At 48.6% G+C, this 16,000-nt stretch overlaps 1 protein-coding gene across 2 annotated transcripts in view; it reads left to right on the top strand.

The window, feature by feature from the left end:
- The window catches only part of MAP3K21 (mitogen-activated protein kinase kinase kinase 21), a 48,015-nt gene extending 37,267 nt beyond the window's left edge, over positions 1-10,748 (top strand). The window contains exons 6-10 of one of the 2 annotated variants that reach the window (XM_024561947.4): positions 2,712-2,834; positions 4,062-4,212; positions 4,505-4,602; positions 7,695-8,471; positions 10,109-10,748. In XM_024561947.4, coding sequence (XP_024417715.2) covers positions 2,712-2,834; positions 4,062-4,212; positions 4,505-4,602; positions 7,695-8,471; positions 10,109-10,521 — 1,562 coding nt within the window. In that variant the 3' untranslated portion in view covers positions 10,522-10,748. The remainder of the gene's footprint in view (positions 1-2,711; positions 2,835-4,061; positions 4,213-4,504; positions 4,603-7,694; positions 8,472-10,108) is intronic. The other variant, XM_053912725.2, reaches the window with a different exon arrangement.
- Positions 10,749-16,000: the final 5,252 nt, after the last annotated feature.

The following is a 16,000-nucleotide window of genomic DNA, read 5'->3' as shown; positions in this document are numbered from 1 at the left end:
AGCACACCTGCCTTCTGCTCTGGGCTGGAGGCTCCTGCTGTTACAAAGAAGAAAACAAAACTCAGGGAGAAGTTGCTTCCATAGTTTTATGACAGATCGTGGGGCTCGTCAAAGCCTTATAAAGCACTGCAGTCTGAGATGCAGTGTTTCAGATCTCTGGGTGAGAATATTTCTTTCACCCTCCCGCCCCACCCCCCCGCCGTCCCCTACCGTCTGTCCTCTTGTTCTGAGGACCCGTGCTCCCTTTGTCCCTCTTTCCCTGCTCTGCCTGCTCACGTCTTTCATAATTTCTCACTTGGTAGATAGAAGGAGCCCCCCATCTGGTACTTCATTTCTTTTGGCTTTGTCTTCCAGACCCCCCTCCACCCTGCCACGTAATTCTCAGCAATTACCTTTGAGCACCAGTCTGAACCTGTCGCAAACCTCACGCGATTTTCTCATCCTGCCAAACTTGGGGATCTACTGCGAACCAAGTACTAGGCACTGCAATAAGATAAACGTGATCTCTGCCCTTGTGTTACTTAAAAGTCTTAAACAGGGAAGATATCTGTTCAGCCAAGATTGACCGTTTATAGGGGAGGCTCTGGGCCAGCGTGGACTGGGACGGGGCACAGCTGTGCGGGAGAACCAGGCGGCCTCTGCCCGAGTGGAGCCGACATCGTACGGGGGGACGGGTAAACCTTAAGCTAATAATTAAACATATATTTATTTTCTTGCTATAATTATTAACCACTGTGAGGGAAGAGGCGCACGTCCATGATTAGCAGAGAGATGTGGCCCGGTCGAAGATCTGAGAAGGCCCCTTCTTTAGCAGTAAATGATGGAAGCGGGGGTGTCCAACCTTTTGGCGCCCCTGGGCCATCCTGGAAGAGTTGTCTTGGGCCGCACATTAAACACACAAACACTGATGAGAACTGATGAGCAACACAAAGGTTTTAAGTAAAGGTATGATTTTGTGTTGGGCCGCACTCATAACCATCCTGGGCTGCATGCAGGCTGTGGGTTGGACACCCGCGGGAGAACGAAAAGAATCAGACACAGTGTTATTGAGCATTTATGAGGTCCTCAGCCCTGTGCTGAGGACCATATTCTGCCATGTCTAATGCACCCTCCTTTGCCCAATCTTTGAGAGAAAAATAAGGATGCACATTATACATGAGTGTAATGATTACATACTATGGGTATAGTAATAGGTATAATAATCCCGTCTATAATGCATACAAAAACGTGGATGCACGTTACACATGGCAAAATAAGTCTTTTCTGTACTTACTTGTATTGAATTTTTCCCAGCTGTCCTATGAAGTAGGAGTAATGATTTCCCCCCGCTTTTGTAAATGAACACGCTGAGACAAAGAGGTTCGTTTGCTTTCCCAAAATCCAAATGGCTAGTAAGTGGTGAACTGGGGTTTAAATCCAAGTTTGCCAACTCCAGGATCTAGAATATGAATTTCTCAACGCTAACTATGAGAAAGAAGAACGTATGGCAGAGAATTTACAAGGTACTTTGTGTTTGACTGGATGGGGAGGGTCAGGGAGAAGACAATATCGAGAAAACTTTCCAGATTTCTAGCATGGATAACTGGATAGCTGTCTTGCCAACCGAATTCCACTTCCTTATTTCAAATACCAGGTGGTTCTTTCAAGTATGATTTTCAAAAAGGTAAACAACAGTTCTCCTGCAAATGTGAAATGAACATGGGTCAAAGATTTCATTCATCTCATTATTAAGGAGGGAACCAGGTGAAGCTGGTTCTCATAGAGTTAGAGGAGCTAGGTACTTAAGGACCGTTTAATAAAGGAAGTTTAGGATTAGATTGATGGGTTAAATATACACCTGGTTAATGCCCACTATGGCGATAAGCCATAACTTTTGGGGTTGTCTTTATTTGCCAGACGGAAGTTATTTGCATCATCACCAGACGAAATCTACAAGTTAACCTCTGCCCCTGCTGAGTTATAAAAATAATCCCAGTCAATTGAAAATCAATCAAAGCTTAAGGCACTGAATGAACACTCAGTGATTTCTTTCACCTATGTCTGAGATTTTAGGATTTTTTTTTTTTGACAGGTTACTAAGTTTCTTGGTCTCCTCTTCCCTCTGGCAACACTAATCTCCCTCTCATATATGCCCCTGGTGCTTTGCGTCTCTCTGTCTTTACCCCACTTACAGCCAGGTGATAGAAACTACCATTTCTAGAATGTGTGACCACAACATGCTTTCAACTGTAGGAGGGGGGAAAGTTTTTCTTCACCCTCTTAGGGTCCCTGGCTGAAAATTAAACTAACAAAGACATCAATGGAGAAGAGCAGAACAATCTATTTAAAAGAAAAGAAAAAGCGATTTAATGTACGGTTTCTGTGACACAAGAGCCTTCATAAGGAAATGGAAGCCCAGAGCGGCAGTGAGACCGGAGTATTTTTTGCGGGGTATGATGAAGAGTATACAATTGACAAGCGTTTAGTAAATTTCATTTCTCTGTGAGTGGGTGGGGGAGTGTGTCTCTACCGCACCCAGCGCAGATGCTAAATCATTATTGACTTGAACCCTGAATGGCAGATCCGTAAGAAACTAAGGAACAGATTTGGAGCTATGCTTCATTCTTACTGTCTGGCCATGTTTGCTTGTATTGCTGTGTGCTAAAGACGTGGCTGGGAAAATAACTTAAGACCATGAACCCTCAGTTCTTCCCCTTTCTCCCGTTGGCCAGATTTCCAGCACAAAATAACCGTGCAGGCGTCTCCCAACCTGGACAAACGGAGGAGTCTGAACAGCAGCGGATCCAGCCCGCCCAGCAGCCCCACGGTGATCCCACGGCTCCGGGCCATACAGCGTGAGTGCCCTCCCTGCCCACGGGCTTCCCTGTGCCTTTCTGTCATTAGATCTTCTACAGGAGACTACAGGAGACACGCCTTCGCAGCTGGCTGTAGCTAAGTGTTTGACATTGAATAGGTGTCCCTACTATTTGGGAAACAGAATTTAGTCTTATATTCCTTAACCTAATTTCCTTACATGTATGTGTAAATATTTAATTTTTAGTGAGCAATTGGTTATACATATCTATGGTTTCTATACACATTATGTATCATTTTTTATCTGCACCTCATTTTTTATGACCATAGAGTATAAATGTCATAATGTTTTAAACTGTGTTTTTAGAACACCTAGTTTGTTACGGGCTTGTGTTTCTAAGGGTGTAGTGATAACAGCCGTTTTCCCCAGTGAGTCCTCCATCGGTTGTAAGTGTGGAAAGAGGCTATTCTGAGAATTTCAGGTTTCAGGACACGTGTTATGGTTGTGGGCACACACACTTCCCCGGTGCCGAATAGAATCAAATGGTGCAAAAGGCGGCCACACGGCCTCCTCTTACTCCTTGAACCTGCGCCTTTGCCCGCCCTTGGTGTGTTTCCCAAAGGAATAAGTATCATAATGCAATGGATAGTAATCTTGGAGCTCTTCTTTTTCCAACCAGCTGACTGGTACGCGGTGAATTTCAGTCGTGCTCTCCCATTGCACCCAGTCCTGCTCATCAATTTGCACAACGAACGGCAGCTGGGAGGGATGGCGAGGGGTGACGATGGGCCAGGAGAGACCGTGTGCCCAGCCCCCAGCACGAGGATGACAACAGGGGGCACCCACTGCACACTCCCTGTGTGCTGGGCACCGTTCTAGGCTGTTCCCACGCGTTGGTCCGTTTACTTCTCAAAACAACTCCAGCAAGCGGACACTGTTAGGATTCCCAATAGAGCCGTTGTGAAACGTGACCTAACTCGGCAGGTGTGGAGTGGTACAGGTGTGTACAGTGGAATCAGAGAGGAAAGGGCCAGCAACTTGGATTTCCTCGAGAGCGCCAGAGCAGAGCAGGAAAAGCTCTAAGTTGGGAGGTGATGAGACGCGAGTTTATCTCAACCACAGGATGAGCCCGCCACAATCTCTCAGCTTCAGTGTTATCTTCCTCCTCCTCCTCCCTTTGAATGGCTCTTCTGGTAGTTGTACAACTGATTTGATTCCGTTGACTTTAAATTTTTTAATTGATTAATGAGTGATTCTCTCTATGAAGTGACTTCAGATGAAAGCAATAAAACTTGGGGACGGAACATGGTCTGTCGACAGGAAGAATTTGAAGATGTAAAAAGGAATTTCAGGAAGAAAGGCTGCACCTGGGGACCAAATTCAATGCAAATGAAGGAAAGAGCTGACTGCAAAGAAAGGTGCGTGCGTGACGCCCGGCAGTTCTAGGTACGCTGTGGGCCCCACGCAGGGCCTCGTTAACTATCGCATCGGACAGGCTGAACTTTGAAAAAGAAATTAGTGTAAAACAGATACCTGAATATGATTTTACTTTCTGGATGAGTTTATCCTAATAAATTATTGTTTAGTGAAGTCGTTTAAAAAAATCCCTGATACAGTTTCTGTCTCCTTTGAAGGCTTTATTTGTGCTTTATTAGCACCTCGTTTGTTATGCGCTTCTATTACATGGAAATGAACGTCTTTCTCTTGTAGAATAAGACCTCTCTCAGATGGCAACAGTCCGTGGTCAACTCTCTTAATAAAACACCAGAAGACCATGCCGCTGACGTCCTTATTTGTGGACCAGCCAGGTATGTGCTTCAGAAAACGGAATTGGTTTGAGTCGGACTTAGCTTCTGCGTGTTCTGGATTCTAGCACCTTTGCTCCAATAGCCTCGGTTACAAGGGCAGAGGCAGCAAATAGCATTTCTTATGCCTTTACTTGAGCCTGAAGCTATTTCCTGTCCTGTAAGTCTTCATAGTGGAAGGTGATTTGACATTGTTCACTGGGAATTTGTTGCCCTTATTGTTTGCCAAAAAAATGAGTATCATAATTAATTATGTAGAACCCAATTAATTTATTATAAGACATAGTGAAAATGAAAATGGAGACACCCTGAAATTCTGCTAGATTAAGCGGGGGTCTTCTGGCTCATTGCCACCTCTTGACATGCAATTATGTTCAGAGGATTAACTATGCAAAACTATTGGTTGGAGAGTAATACAGTGGAATCTCTAATTTAAATGTCATAATTATTTTTAATAGTCAGCATTCCCACTCAATATTTGTGTATCAAAAGTTTGAAGAGGAATGGAAATTATTGAAAACCTTTAAGAATTGTTATCATTAAAGAAAAAAATGGTCTTTAGCCTTGGTCATTTAAATTACGGATGTTTAGCAAAATGTGTTGTAAATTTTTTTGCTTTTTTAAATCAGTCCTGTGCTCAGTTTTACAAGCCCTTTATCACTCATTACCCGCGTTCAGCTTTCGGTATTTTCACGAGGACGTGTTTTCAGTATAAATACCTCCTTAAATACGTTTGAGTATCTACCTGCCACAGGTGCTGTGTCCTCCCCAGGTAGATGCTTTCTGACTTATCACTGTGTCCTGACTCTTCCCTATGAAGGCGAGAGGTTTATTGTCAAACATAGTTGGAGGACTAACAAAGATACTAATATATAATAGTGTTAAAACTGCTCCTTCTGCCCTGGGTGGTGTGGCTCAGTGGACTGAGTGCCTGCCTGCGAACTGAAAGGTCACCAGTTTGATTCCCAGTCAGGGCACGTGCCCGGGTTGCAGGCCAGGTCCCCAGCTGGGGGCACGTGAGAGGCAACCACACACTGATGTTTCTCTCCCTCTCTTCCCCCCCTTCTCCTCTCTCTAAAAGTAAATAAATAAAACCTTAAAAAAAAAACCCTGCTACTTCTATAATGTTGTTCATTGCTTGTGACTGTCCAGATAAAGGGATCAACCAGAGAAGTAAGCCTGCCTTTTCTTTGTTAGACTGTTCTGTCCCTGTGAGCGACCCCTCCCAAGGACAGTTAGAGGAACGCAAGGGTGGGCTGGGCCGACTCAGTTTAGTCTCCCTTGAGCTAACTCTGCGGTTCACTTGAAGGTTAATGAGCAAAAGGTTTACGTCTGTCTGTCACGCCTGAAAGCCCCCTCCCACCGGCCGTCTGAGTGGCCAGGTCCTTCTGAACATTCATGCCCGAGTGCAGGCCTTTCCTGGCTGCCTGAAAGCCTTTCCTGACCACCTTGGCTGAAGCAGGATCCCGCCCCAGCCCTCCAACGTAATACCCATTTGTATTTATTCCTGGCTCTTATCCGAAATTCTCACACCGGGAATGCATGTGATCTCTGTCACCTCCAGGGGAGAAAGTCAGCTCGATGGAGACGAGGATTTGTTCTGGTTTGTTCTTCACTGTCCTCCCAACGCGTGGAATTTGGCAAGCACGCAGCATCTACTGAATGCCTAAATCAACCCTGAAAGGACTGTTTGATCTTATATGATACTGATTCTATTTACCTGGGCTTGGGGGCCACCCGTGCTGGCTATCGGTCCTGAGAAGGACTGGGAGAGGTTCCGATGGGGCAGTGGAGGTCCATGACCGCTTCAGGGAACAAGTGTGTGTTGTTCTGATGAGTAGAGGTGTGTGGGATCGCACATCGGGAAACGCTCAGCGTTACTTTGAAACCTGTTGGTTTCATCTGACCATAGACTCTCCCTGCTCTTTTGCTTAACCAGTGGATGGATCATGTGTGGTTCGTTACAAACCCTGTGCATTCAGTTCACCAAAGTGCATTGTGTGGCTGGGCGATGAAGGCGCTGCTCCGGGAAGACCCCTCAGGAGGTACCGTCACTGCGGTCAGAAGCTTGCCGCCCGTGGGCATGCTCACGTGACCATGACCCGACGGTAAATAAAAGGAAGAAACTGTGTGCTGCTGTCGGGCCTCGGAGGACTCCGAGATCCCGCAGGGGCAGCGTCACGCTGGGTTAGTGTCAGGTGCTACTTTGACAGGGAGTGTTGAGGGGAGAGTGATCTCGGTTGTCGCTCGTAGGGAGGACAGAGGACGCACGGAGGTAGAAGGGGGTTCCCTGAAGAAGGGACACCCGTGGAAAGAAGTGGGGCGTGTTGGGAGAAAAGCTGGCGTCTGGCTTGTTTTGATGATAGAACACGGTTCAGGTGTAGTAGGAGGCAGTCGCGGGAACATAACTGGAGGACTGTCGTGGATGGATTCATAGACCGGAGTAAGCGGTGTGTGGTTCCCATCACTCATTGTTAGGCACCTAAGTGATAAGAATGATCTCTTCCTCTAGCCCATAGAATCTGTTGCCCTTTGGGGCTCAGCCCTCTTTGGAGCATCTTCCTGTCTTGCATTTTTGGGATTTTGGGAGCAGTGGCTCCCAAACTTGAGCAAAGGCTTCTGAAACGCAGGCCGCTGGGCTCCAGCCCTGGGCTTTCTCGTTCCCTGTCGTGGGCGGGCCACTGCAGTGATGTGTGACCGCTCTTTCGCACACAGGCGAGCTGCAGGTAGCGGGCCTGACGTGCGTGTATTAGAGGAGGGAAAGGCACGTTTTGTCTGACGGGCTACAGGGCCCACGGATGCTTGCGCACGTTTCTGACCCTAGACGACTTTGCTTCGACAAGTTTTATTTTCCGCACCAGTGAGGGACTGTTTCCTGACGGCCAGGAAATGGCAGGGGGTCTGCCGGCCCCCCGGGGAACCCAGGACTCCCCACCTGTAGGGTCCGCCTGGGCGAATCATTCGCTGAACTGAAAAGGACTCCAGCATGCGCGTTGATTTAGAATATTTACAGCTTGCAGCTTTATTCTACATAGAGTTTAGAGGATTTGGACTGTAAAATGCTACCACCACTGTGTATCTGTACCTTTATTTAGGTGCTTGTGAAGAACCAAAACACCCCGCTGATGGATCGGAGCCCAGAAAACCAAAGCAGACCAAACTGCCCGGTCCAGCCTGCGTGGATTCCCCTGTGGGGAGAGACGGCCAGAGAGAAAACCCTCTGGAAGCAGAGAGCTGGGAGGAGGTCTCCTCGGGGAGCCCCACCCCGGGCACTCCCCAGGTGACTCCCAGCAGCAGTCTGAGCAAGTCCCCGCGGAGGAGAACGGAGTCTGCCCTGTATGGGTGCACCGTGCTACTGGCCTCAGTGGCCCTGGGTCTGGATCTCAGAGAGCTGCCCAGAGCGCAGGCCACGGAGGAGCCTTGGCCCAGGGAAGAGCGGAGGAAGCGTGAAGGGCTCCTGCAGTGGGCGCCCAGGCCCCGCGCGGCCGACCACCCCCGGCCCCTGCCTGCGGGCGAGGGGCCCCGCGGCCCGGCCTCGCTGCCCTCGCCCGGTGCCCTGGGCCTGCTGTCCAGGCCTTCCCTGTCCACGAGGGGCTTGCTGCAGACGGAGGGCGAAGACTCGCTGGAGGGCAGCACACACTGCGCTCTGGGCCCTGGCACACCCCCTGCAGAGGTCCTCCCCGCTGCTGGAAGGGGTTGTCCCAGGCCAACCTCCATGCCCAGGCAGGAGTCCGATGGCTGTGTGTGGAGACCCCCCTCCCCTCCCTCCTCAGAGCAGACCCGGGGGGACGCGCCTCCCTGTGCTGCTTCCAAGGAAAGAGCAGCACGCCACCGGCGGACCGTGTCTGATGGAAGTGCTTCTCAGGCCCCAGGTGGGTTGCACTGTGGGCGAAGGTACAGTTGCCACTGTACACGTGGCGGGTCACCTCCTTGTCTGCGTGTCTGACAAATGATTACGTTTCCGAGTGGTTACATGTACCAGTTTGTTTTCACCATTCACGTGGTGAAATTTTACCCTACTCTTCCATGTAACTATCATTTGGATTTTGGGAAAAGTGTAATTAAACTTCACTAACTCCAACAGGTAATGGCATATTAAAGCAGAGAGCGCGCGTGACCGTAACTGCCCTACGTCCCTCGTGGTGAGGAGGCAGGTTGTCCAAACTATCGTGCGGTAATTAGTGGGAGAGCTGGAACTAACACTGGTCATCTCCCCCGCCCGGTGGCACCTGTGTCCTGTGTCACCTGGCCCCACTGCTCAGGTGGAGTTTGTGGGTGTCCTGTGAAGAGCTAATGGCACACTAGGTGCTGACAGGGGTTGACTGTTACCTCTTTCTGTGACGATTGTCCCAGCCCCTCAGAGACCTGTCCTGAGCCCGAGGGGAGGCAGAGTCCGAGGGGCTGACTCTGTGTTGGGACACTTCACATCACTCGGGTTGGTGGCAAAGTGGATTAAGGCGGAAGGTGCCTTCATTCTCTCCGCTTCTTCTTCTCATTAAGTACTACACCCAGACGTGGTGTTTTTCAGATTATGGTTCATCGCCTTTAAAGAAATTGGTCTATTAGGCGTTTGCAACACTTTGAAATTTTAGTAATTTATCATTGTACTGGGAGAAATCCTAGTTGGGGTGACATTGGTTAATAAGATTATATAGGTTTCAAATGTACATTATATAGGTTTCTATGATATGTGATCTTTAGGGAGCCATTCTTTTTCCTTAATTTTGTAAGCCAATAATTACTTGCTAGAGTGGTAATAAGTCAGTTCTTCAGAACAAAAAGAGAACAGGTAACATGTAAAAATCCAGCTGCTTTCTTATTTTCATGAGTTTTTTCAAATCATAATCCGAAAGTGAAGTTTTATCATATTAACCATCATGTTTTTAAATGCTCACCTGGAAAAAAAAAATCCTCACCCAAGGGTAAGTTTATTGATGAGATAGAGATGGTGGCGGGGCGGGGGGGGGGGGGAGGGAGTGGAGAGAGAGAGAAACATCAATCTGAGAGAGAAACATTGATCGGTTGCCTCCTATATGCGCCCCAACTGGAATTCAAACCTGCAACCTAGGTGTCTGCCGTCACTGGGGATCTAACCCACAACCTTTTGGTGTACCTGGCGACACTCCAGCCAACCGGGCCACGCGGCCCTGGAAAACCATCATTTTTAAGTCTTAACTGCATCCCGGTCCCATGTGTTTTGGAAGCTGCCCTGTGTGTAAAGCAGTCCCTTTGGTGGTCGGCCCGGGCACTGTGAGGCAGTTCGGCCCCAGTCACAGCTGTGGTGTCTGTTGTGGGAAGCCCTCTCTCCAGCCTTGCAAACTTTTTCACAAGAAACCCAGCAAGCCTACGTCCCAACCATTTCAAAAGCCTTGCGGTCAGGGTTTTTTACGGAAACTCCCTTCAAAGTGACCGCATCTCCGAACCGTCACCCTAGTTGTTTTTCTTGATAAGCATTGTTTCAGATGTCACGGTCTTTCTGAGTTTTCACTGTCTCTTCTTTCCCAACCAGCTGGTGCCCCCGGAGCCCCTGCTGCGCCCCCTGAGCAGGTGTGCGGGCTGCCCCTCGCCCCCTCCGGTCTTCACAGCAACCTGCCCGATGAGGCCCCGCCTGAAGGACAAAGAGCTGTCACCACGGTGCCTCTGCCTCAAGCCCCACCTCTGAGAGGCCCGCCAGATCCCCCCCAGGCCTTCCCAGGGAGAACAGAGCCTCGGCCGGCTCAGGCCGAGTGTGGCCTGGATGGTGCGGGACCGCCCCCTCACCGTTCCCTTGGTGCCAAGGACAGAACTATGTTGCACGTGCCTTCCTTACTGGACGCAGACACCGAGGGCCAGCGCAGGGACTGCACGGTGCCCTTGTGCCGGATGAAGAGCAGAAGCAGCCGGCCGTCCATCTACCAGCTGGAGAAGGAATTCCTGTCTTAAGTGCCTTATGTTGTTCAAGCATTTCTTCCTTTTTTTTTTAAGGTGAACAAATTAAAACACTGTGTCTACCTTTGAATTGTTTTATGCTGCTGTGTTTTCCAAAGCTGTGGCCATGTTCCTACAATGGCAGTGCATGGCTAATTTCTCAAACGATGGACCTGATCGCTGGAAGCTGTCTGCCTAGATTGTTTCTTCCACGGGAGTCCCAGCTGGTGGCTTGTACTGCAGGCCGCGCCGCTGTGAAACAGGAAGTGCGGTAGCGCAGAGCTCCGCTGGGAGCCCTGGCCGGAGGCACAACTGTAATGCTGCTGTTCACCTTACAGCCTTGTCTGTTCCTGCAGGGCAGTGGTGCGGTCCAGTGTCCCCTCCCGCTGCCCCGCCACCCCGCCTTCCTTTGTTTTATTTCTCCTTTCCTTTCCTTTCCTTCCCCCTTTTCTGTCTTCATCTCTAGTCTGTCTCTGTCTCCACCTCTACCTCTACCTCTTCCTCTATCTCTATATCTCTACATCTGCCTCTTCCTCTATCTCTACTTCTATCTCTACCCCTATCTCCACCCCTACCTCTACCCCATCTCTACCTCTACCTCTCTCTCTCTCTATTTCTCTCTTTTGTGCAACAAAAAGCCAAGAAGAATAATGTGATATTACTAAGTAAAGGTGTCTATTTTTTAAAAATTGATACTTAGAATAGATACAATGTCCTATTTAAAGTACCTAGACTCAACAGTAGGTTTATAACACGTAAATGTGTCCAATTTCCACCTAAATTATGCACTATTTCTCTCTTGGAGGAAAATCTGCTGAATGTAATTTGTCAAAATTTTACTGAATGTAACTTATAAAAATTTTATCCACCGGAACTCCCGCAGAGATTTTTACAAGATCGGTCACTGACATTTGGCTACGACTGTGTGTGTGCTCCTGGGAGACCTGTGTCCACGGGTCCTTCCGGTGGAAAGGATGCTTCCTTCTTCCGTGGCCATTTGTCTGGTCTTCGGAAGTGTAAAGCCTTTCCGTTTTGTAGCAGAATTTTTAAAATTGACACATATATCCTGTATTGTAAACATTCGTGTCATTTAATTTTATTTTTCTCTATTTAAATGCAGAATTATCTTAATAAATCCGAGTACAGTTAAAAACACTGCCAAGTCAGACAGCAGCGGCACTGTTAGAAATTAAGTAGTATGTGGTCATTTCAGACGGAATCGAATTGTGAATGAAATGTTAGACATCACTGAGATAAGCTGATGTGGCGGAAAGGACAAATGTATTACAGATTACTTTCAGATGTGGGTTTATAAAATGGATCTTTGGATAGCAGGTGAGGATTTTAAATTATTTAACATTATAAGTGAGCCACTCAGAAATCACGCAAAGACACTACCGAGTTACAAAACAACAGAAGTCATTACCCAGGAGCTTGCAGATTGGCTGGGGTTTCCTCTGCCAAATCTCTTCTGTTACTGGAATGTGGTTATTCAGATGACAAACAATAGATATTTAAATGTTTCCATACAATGAAAAACTAAGTTACAAATCTCAGTGGATATGTTATTTAGAATTTTACCCTAGTTAAGGTTTCCTGAATGGCTGAAATGTCAGCAATGTAATGTAAATTAAATCAGGTGTGATAAAGTACCTGCCTACAGAAAACGTGAAAAGTTGTATTTGGCCATTTTGGAACACTTCCGTCACCTTGCGGGTGTGGGCCCAGCAGATGACGGAATGGGCACGGAAGGAGCAGAGGGATATTTTGCCCTAAAGAACGCAATCTTGTGTTTGAGATTCTTGCAGAAAAATCTCAGGTGCTTACTGAGTTTCGTTGGATTATTGTCCATTCTATGATCTCACTTTACTTTTGGGCGGATGTTGAATTAGGTCATTGATGTGGCTTCCTCAAAATTTTACCACATTCGAAACTGTGGTCGGCTGCTCTGTTCTCTGTCATCTGCGGGCACGTGACTTCAGCAGAAAGTAAAGGAACTACATGCCTGAAATACTATGCGGGAGAAGTACGGAAACTGGGTTCTCAGTTTGCTTCTACCAAAATGCCACGTCGAGGGAGGCCTGGAGGGGGTCCGTCTGCCTTGTCCCTCTGTTCCTCTTCCTGTTTAGCTTCATTTTAGTCAACTCCGTGTTATAATGAGTTTAGAAATGAAGCCATGTACAAAATAATTGCGATACGAGGATTCACTCTCACGTGTTCCTACAGACAGCCATTTTTCTGCTGCAGTCTGTTGTACATTGCGATTTCCTATGTGTAAACTCAGTAGCATCTGGTTATTTATTTTCGCACAGACTTCCTAGCTCACTGAAAGGTAATTAAACTGATTAGTCCACAGTGAAGGTAAGGCCGGGCCTGATGCTGGATTATGAAGCCTCGTGAGTGAAAACAATGTTTACATTTGTTGTCTATTTTTTTAATAAACTTCTTTTTATAGCTAGTCTACTTGCTCAGTGGCTTTGGTCTCCTCCTGATAACTGACTGTGTTTTGTAACGGGTTATTTTGTATTCAGTGAGGAAAAGCACATTAATAAAGATTATTGATGCTTAATGAGCCAGGCATCAACCGACCAAATCCATTACACTGAAGAGAACTACATGAGTCGTGGGGTTAATACTTTTTAAAAGTGTAATGAAGCATTTTATGTAAAATGTTGTTTGGTTCACATGTGCACTGCAAAGTTGCGACTCCTTGCAACAGTGTGCAGCTTCGGCCTCTCAGAAGGCACACGATTGCCTGCCCCAGGGAGTTAGTGTAGCAACGAAATGTCCGTTGACACTACAGGACTGTGATTACTGAGTCATGTGAAGTGCTAACATGTTTATATCAGATGAATTTCAGAAACCATCCAACATCTGGTTATTCTTACTCAGCGAGGAAAGCTTGGGTGAATTAGAAAATCAGATCGCAGCATTTCCTGTAGATGCCAGCACTTCCTGCAGAGCCCAGCATTTCCTGTAGACCCCAGCACTTCCCTCCAGATCCCAGCACTTCCTGTAGATCCCAGCACATCCTGCAGATCCCAGCATTTCCTGTAGACCCCAGCACTTCCCTCCAGATCCCAGCACTTCCTGTAGATCCCAGCACATCCTGCAGATCCCAGCATTTCCTGTAGACCCCAGCATTTCCCTCCAGATCCCAGCATTTCCTGTAGACCCCAGCATTTCCCTCCAGATCCCAGCACTTCCTATAGATCCCAGTACATCCTGCAGATCCCACCATTTCCTGTAGACCCCAGCATTTCCCTCCAGATCCCAGCACTTCCTGTAGATCCCAGCACATCCTGTAGATGCCAGCACTTCCTGCAGAGCCCAGCATTTCCTGTAGACCCCAGCACTTCCCTCCAGATCCCAGCACTTCCTGTAGATCCCAGCACATCCTGCAGATCCCAGCATTTCCTGTAGACCCCAGCACTTCCCTCCAGATCCCAGCACTTCCTGTAGATCCCAGCACATCCTGCAGATCCCAGCATTTCCTGTAGACCCCAGCATTTCCCTCCAGATCCCAGCATTTCCTGTAGACCCCAGCATTTCCCTCCAGATCCCAGCACTTCCTGTAGATCCCAGCACATCCTGCAGATCCCAGCACTTCCTGTAGATCCCAGCACATCCTGCAGATCCCAGCATTTCCTGTAGAGCCCAGCATTTCCCTCCAGATCCCAGCATTTCCTGCAGATCCCAGCACTTCCTGTAGATGCCAGCACTTCCTGCAGATCCCGGCATTTCCTGTAGATGCCAGCATCACCCCACCATATGAGATGGAGGGATTTTTATCACCACTGTATGTATATCAGCTAGGTTTCCATAGAAGACACCTGCTACTCTCTCTGATGAAATGTGTTAGGCAGGAGTGTCCCTATGTCATTGATCTGAAATAGACACAGAGAAGTTCAGTAGATTTCCAAAGAGCCAGCCTGCTTCTGATCAGTGTCACCTACCTGTTCACCCCTGTGGGAACCACACACACGGCACAGAAGGTGACGGTGTGGGAAACACGAGCTTTGTCAAGGAAACCCAAAGCTAAGGTAGTTTTTCACGCATCAAAAAGTTCAAAGTCCACAGTCCTGGGCGTTCTTACTTAATAGCTAACAGCTGGGGAGTACCATGGTGTGCTTCTTTGGTGAGTGTGAAATGAAATGAAAAGTACTAGAACATTCGTCTCTAATAGAGCGACTAAGAAAAATGATGGGTTTGTAAATGGTGAAATTAAGAACCGCAGTATAAAGGTAAAATAACTGGGGTTAAGCTGTGTATATTCTTCACTTCTGAAACCTCCCCAGCTTGCCATACACACATCCAAGGTGGTTTTGCTATGGGACTTGGGCCGGCAGCTGGGGAAGGGGACAGGTGGGGAGGGAGGAGGTGACCTGGCCCTTCGCTATTAGAGGGACCAGCACCAGGTCCCTGTAACAGGGACTTGCCCACCTCTGCACCCTGCCTGCCATCTGGTGCTTTAAATTCTGCTCCCCAGCCAGGAGCACCGGTCTGCTTCTGCCCACGTGCCTTCCCCTGAGGTCTCCCCTGCCAAGAGATCTCTACCTGCTCAGAATGGAGTCTAGGGTGACAGCTTCCTTACTGGGGAGTGGCTGAGCCCCAGACAAATGCTGAGCTGACTCCTGGCCCCACCGCCTACTCGCTGTGTGACTTCAGGCAAAGAGATGGAGACTCAGTCCTGTCTGTGGGTCGGCGATAACCACTCCCTCTCGGGCAGAGGTGAGGATTCCGTGCGTGAGGTGGTGCACGCCAGCTCCTGCCCAATGTGTGATTGTGCTCACTCTCCTCCCCCTTCCCTTCTTAGTCCATTCTTCACCTTCTCAGGGCCAGGTAAATCAGGAATTTAGCAGGCGGTCTCCCCCTAGCAGAGTGAGCTCTCCTATTGTGTCCAAGTAGCCAGAGTCCTCCTGAGGAGTGACTTTCACACCTGTGCTGGCTCTGTCCTCAGGTTGGTATTAACCACAGCCTCTCTCTGGTCCTCACACCCCTGCTCCTCTGCAATCGCATGGTCCCATCTCAGCTCAGGCCCGCACCACCTTGCACCAGCCTCCTCGCTGGTCCTTCTGCTTCCTGTCCCTCTGCCATCCAGTCCCACCTCCACAGTGACCAGCTTGACCTTTCTAAGTTAGGGGCCTAATCCTGTCACCTACCACATAGTAAAACCACCAACAGCTTCTCCCCCGGCCCAGAGAATGAAGTGTCATCAGCATAATGCAGAGACTCTCTCAGGCGCCGGCTTCCCCTCTGGGCGAGTTGCCCACCACACCACCCCCCAGTTGGGTCTCTGGGAGCACAGCCTTCACTCACGGCCCCCATCGTTGCCAATGGTGTCTTATTCCCTAGTCAGGGCTTGCGATGGCCCTGCTTCGAGCAGGTGAGTCACAGCAGCCCGGGCAGGGCTCTGCTGATGAGACGTAATCTCCCTGATGCTGCGGGAAACCCTGGCACCGCGACCTGGATGTGCTCTGTGCTGGGCAGGAAT

Source organism: Desmodus rotundus, chromosome 10 (genome assembly GCF_022682495.2).
Source record: "Desmodus rotundus isolate HL8 chromosome 10, HLdesRot8A.1, whole genome shotgun sequence".
Lineage (NCBI taxonomy): Eukaryota > Metazoa > Chordata > Mammalia > Chiroptera > Phyllostomidae > Desmodus > Desmodus rotundus.
This window is presented reverse-complemented; position numbering and strand designations above follow the sequence as displayed.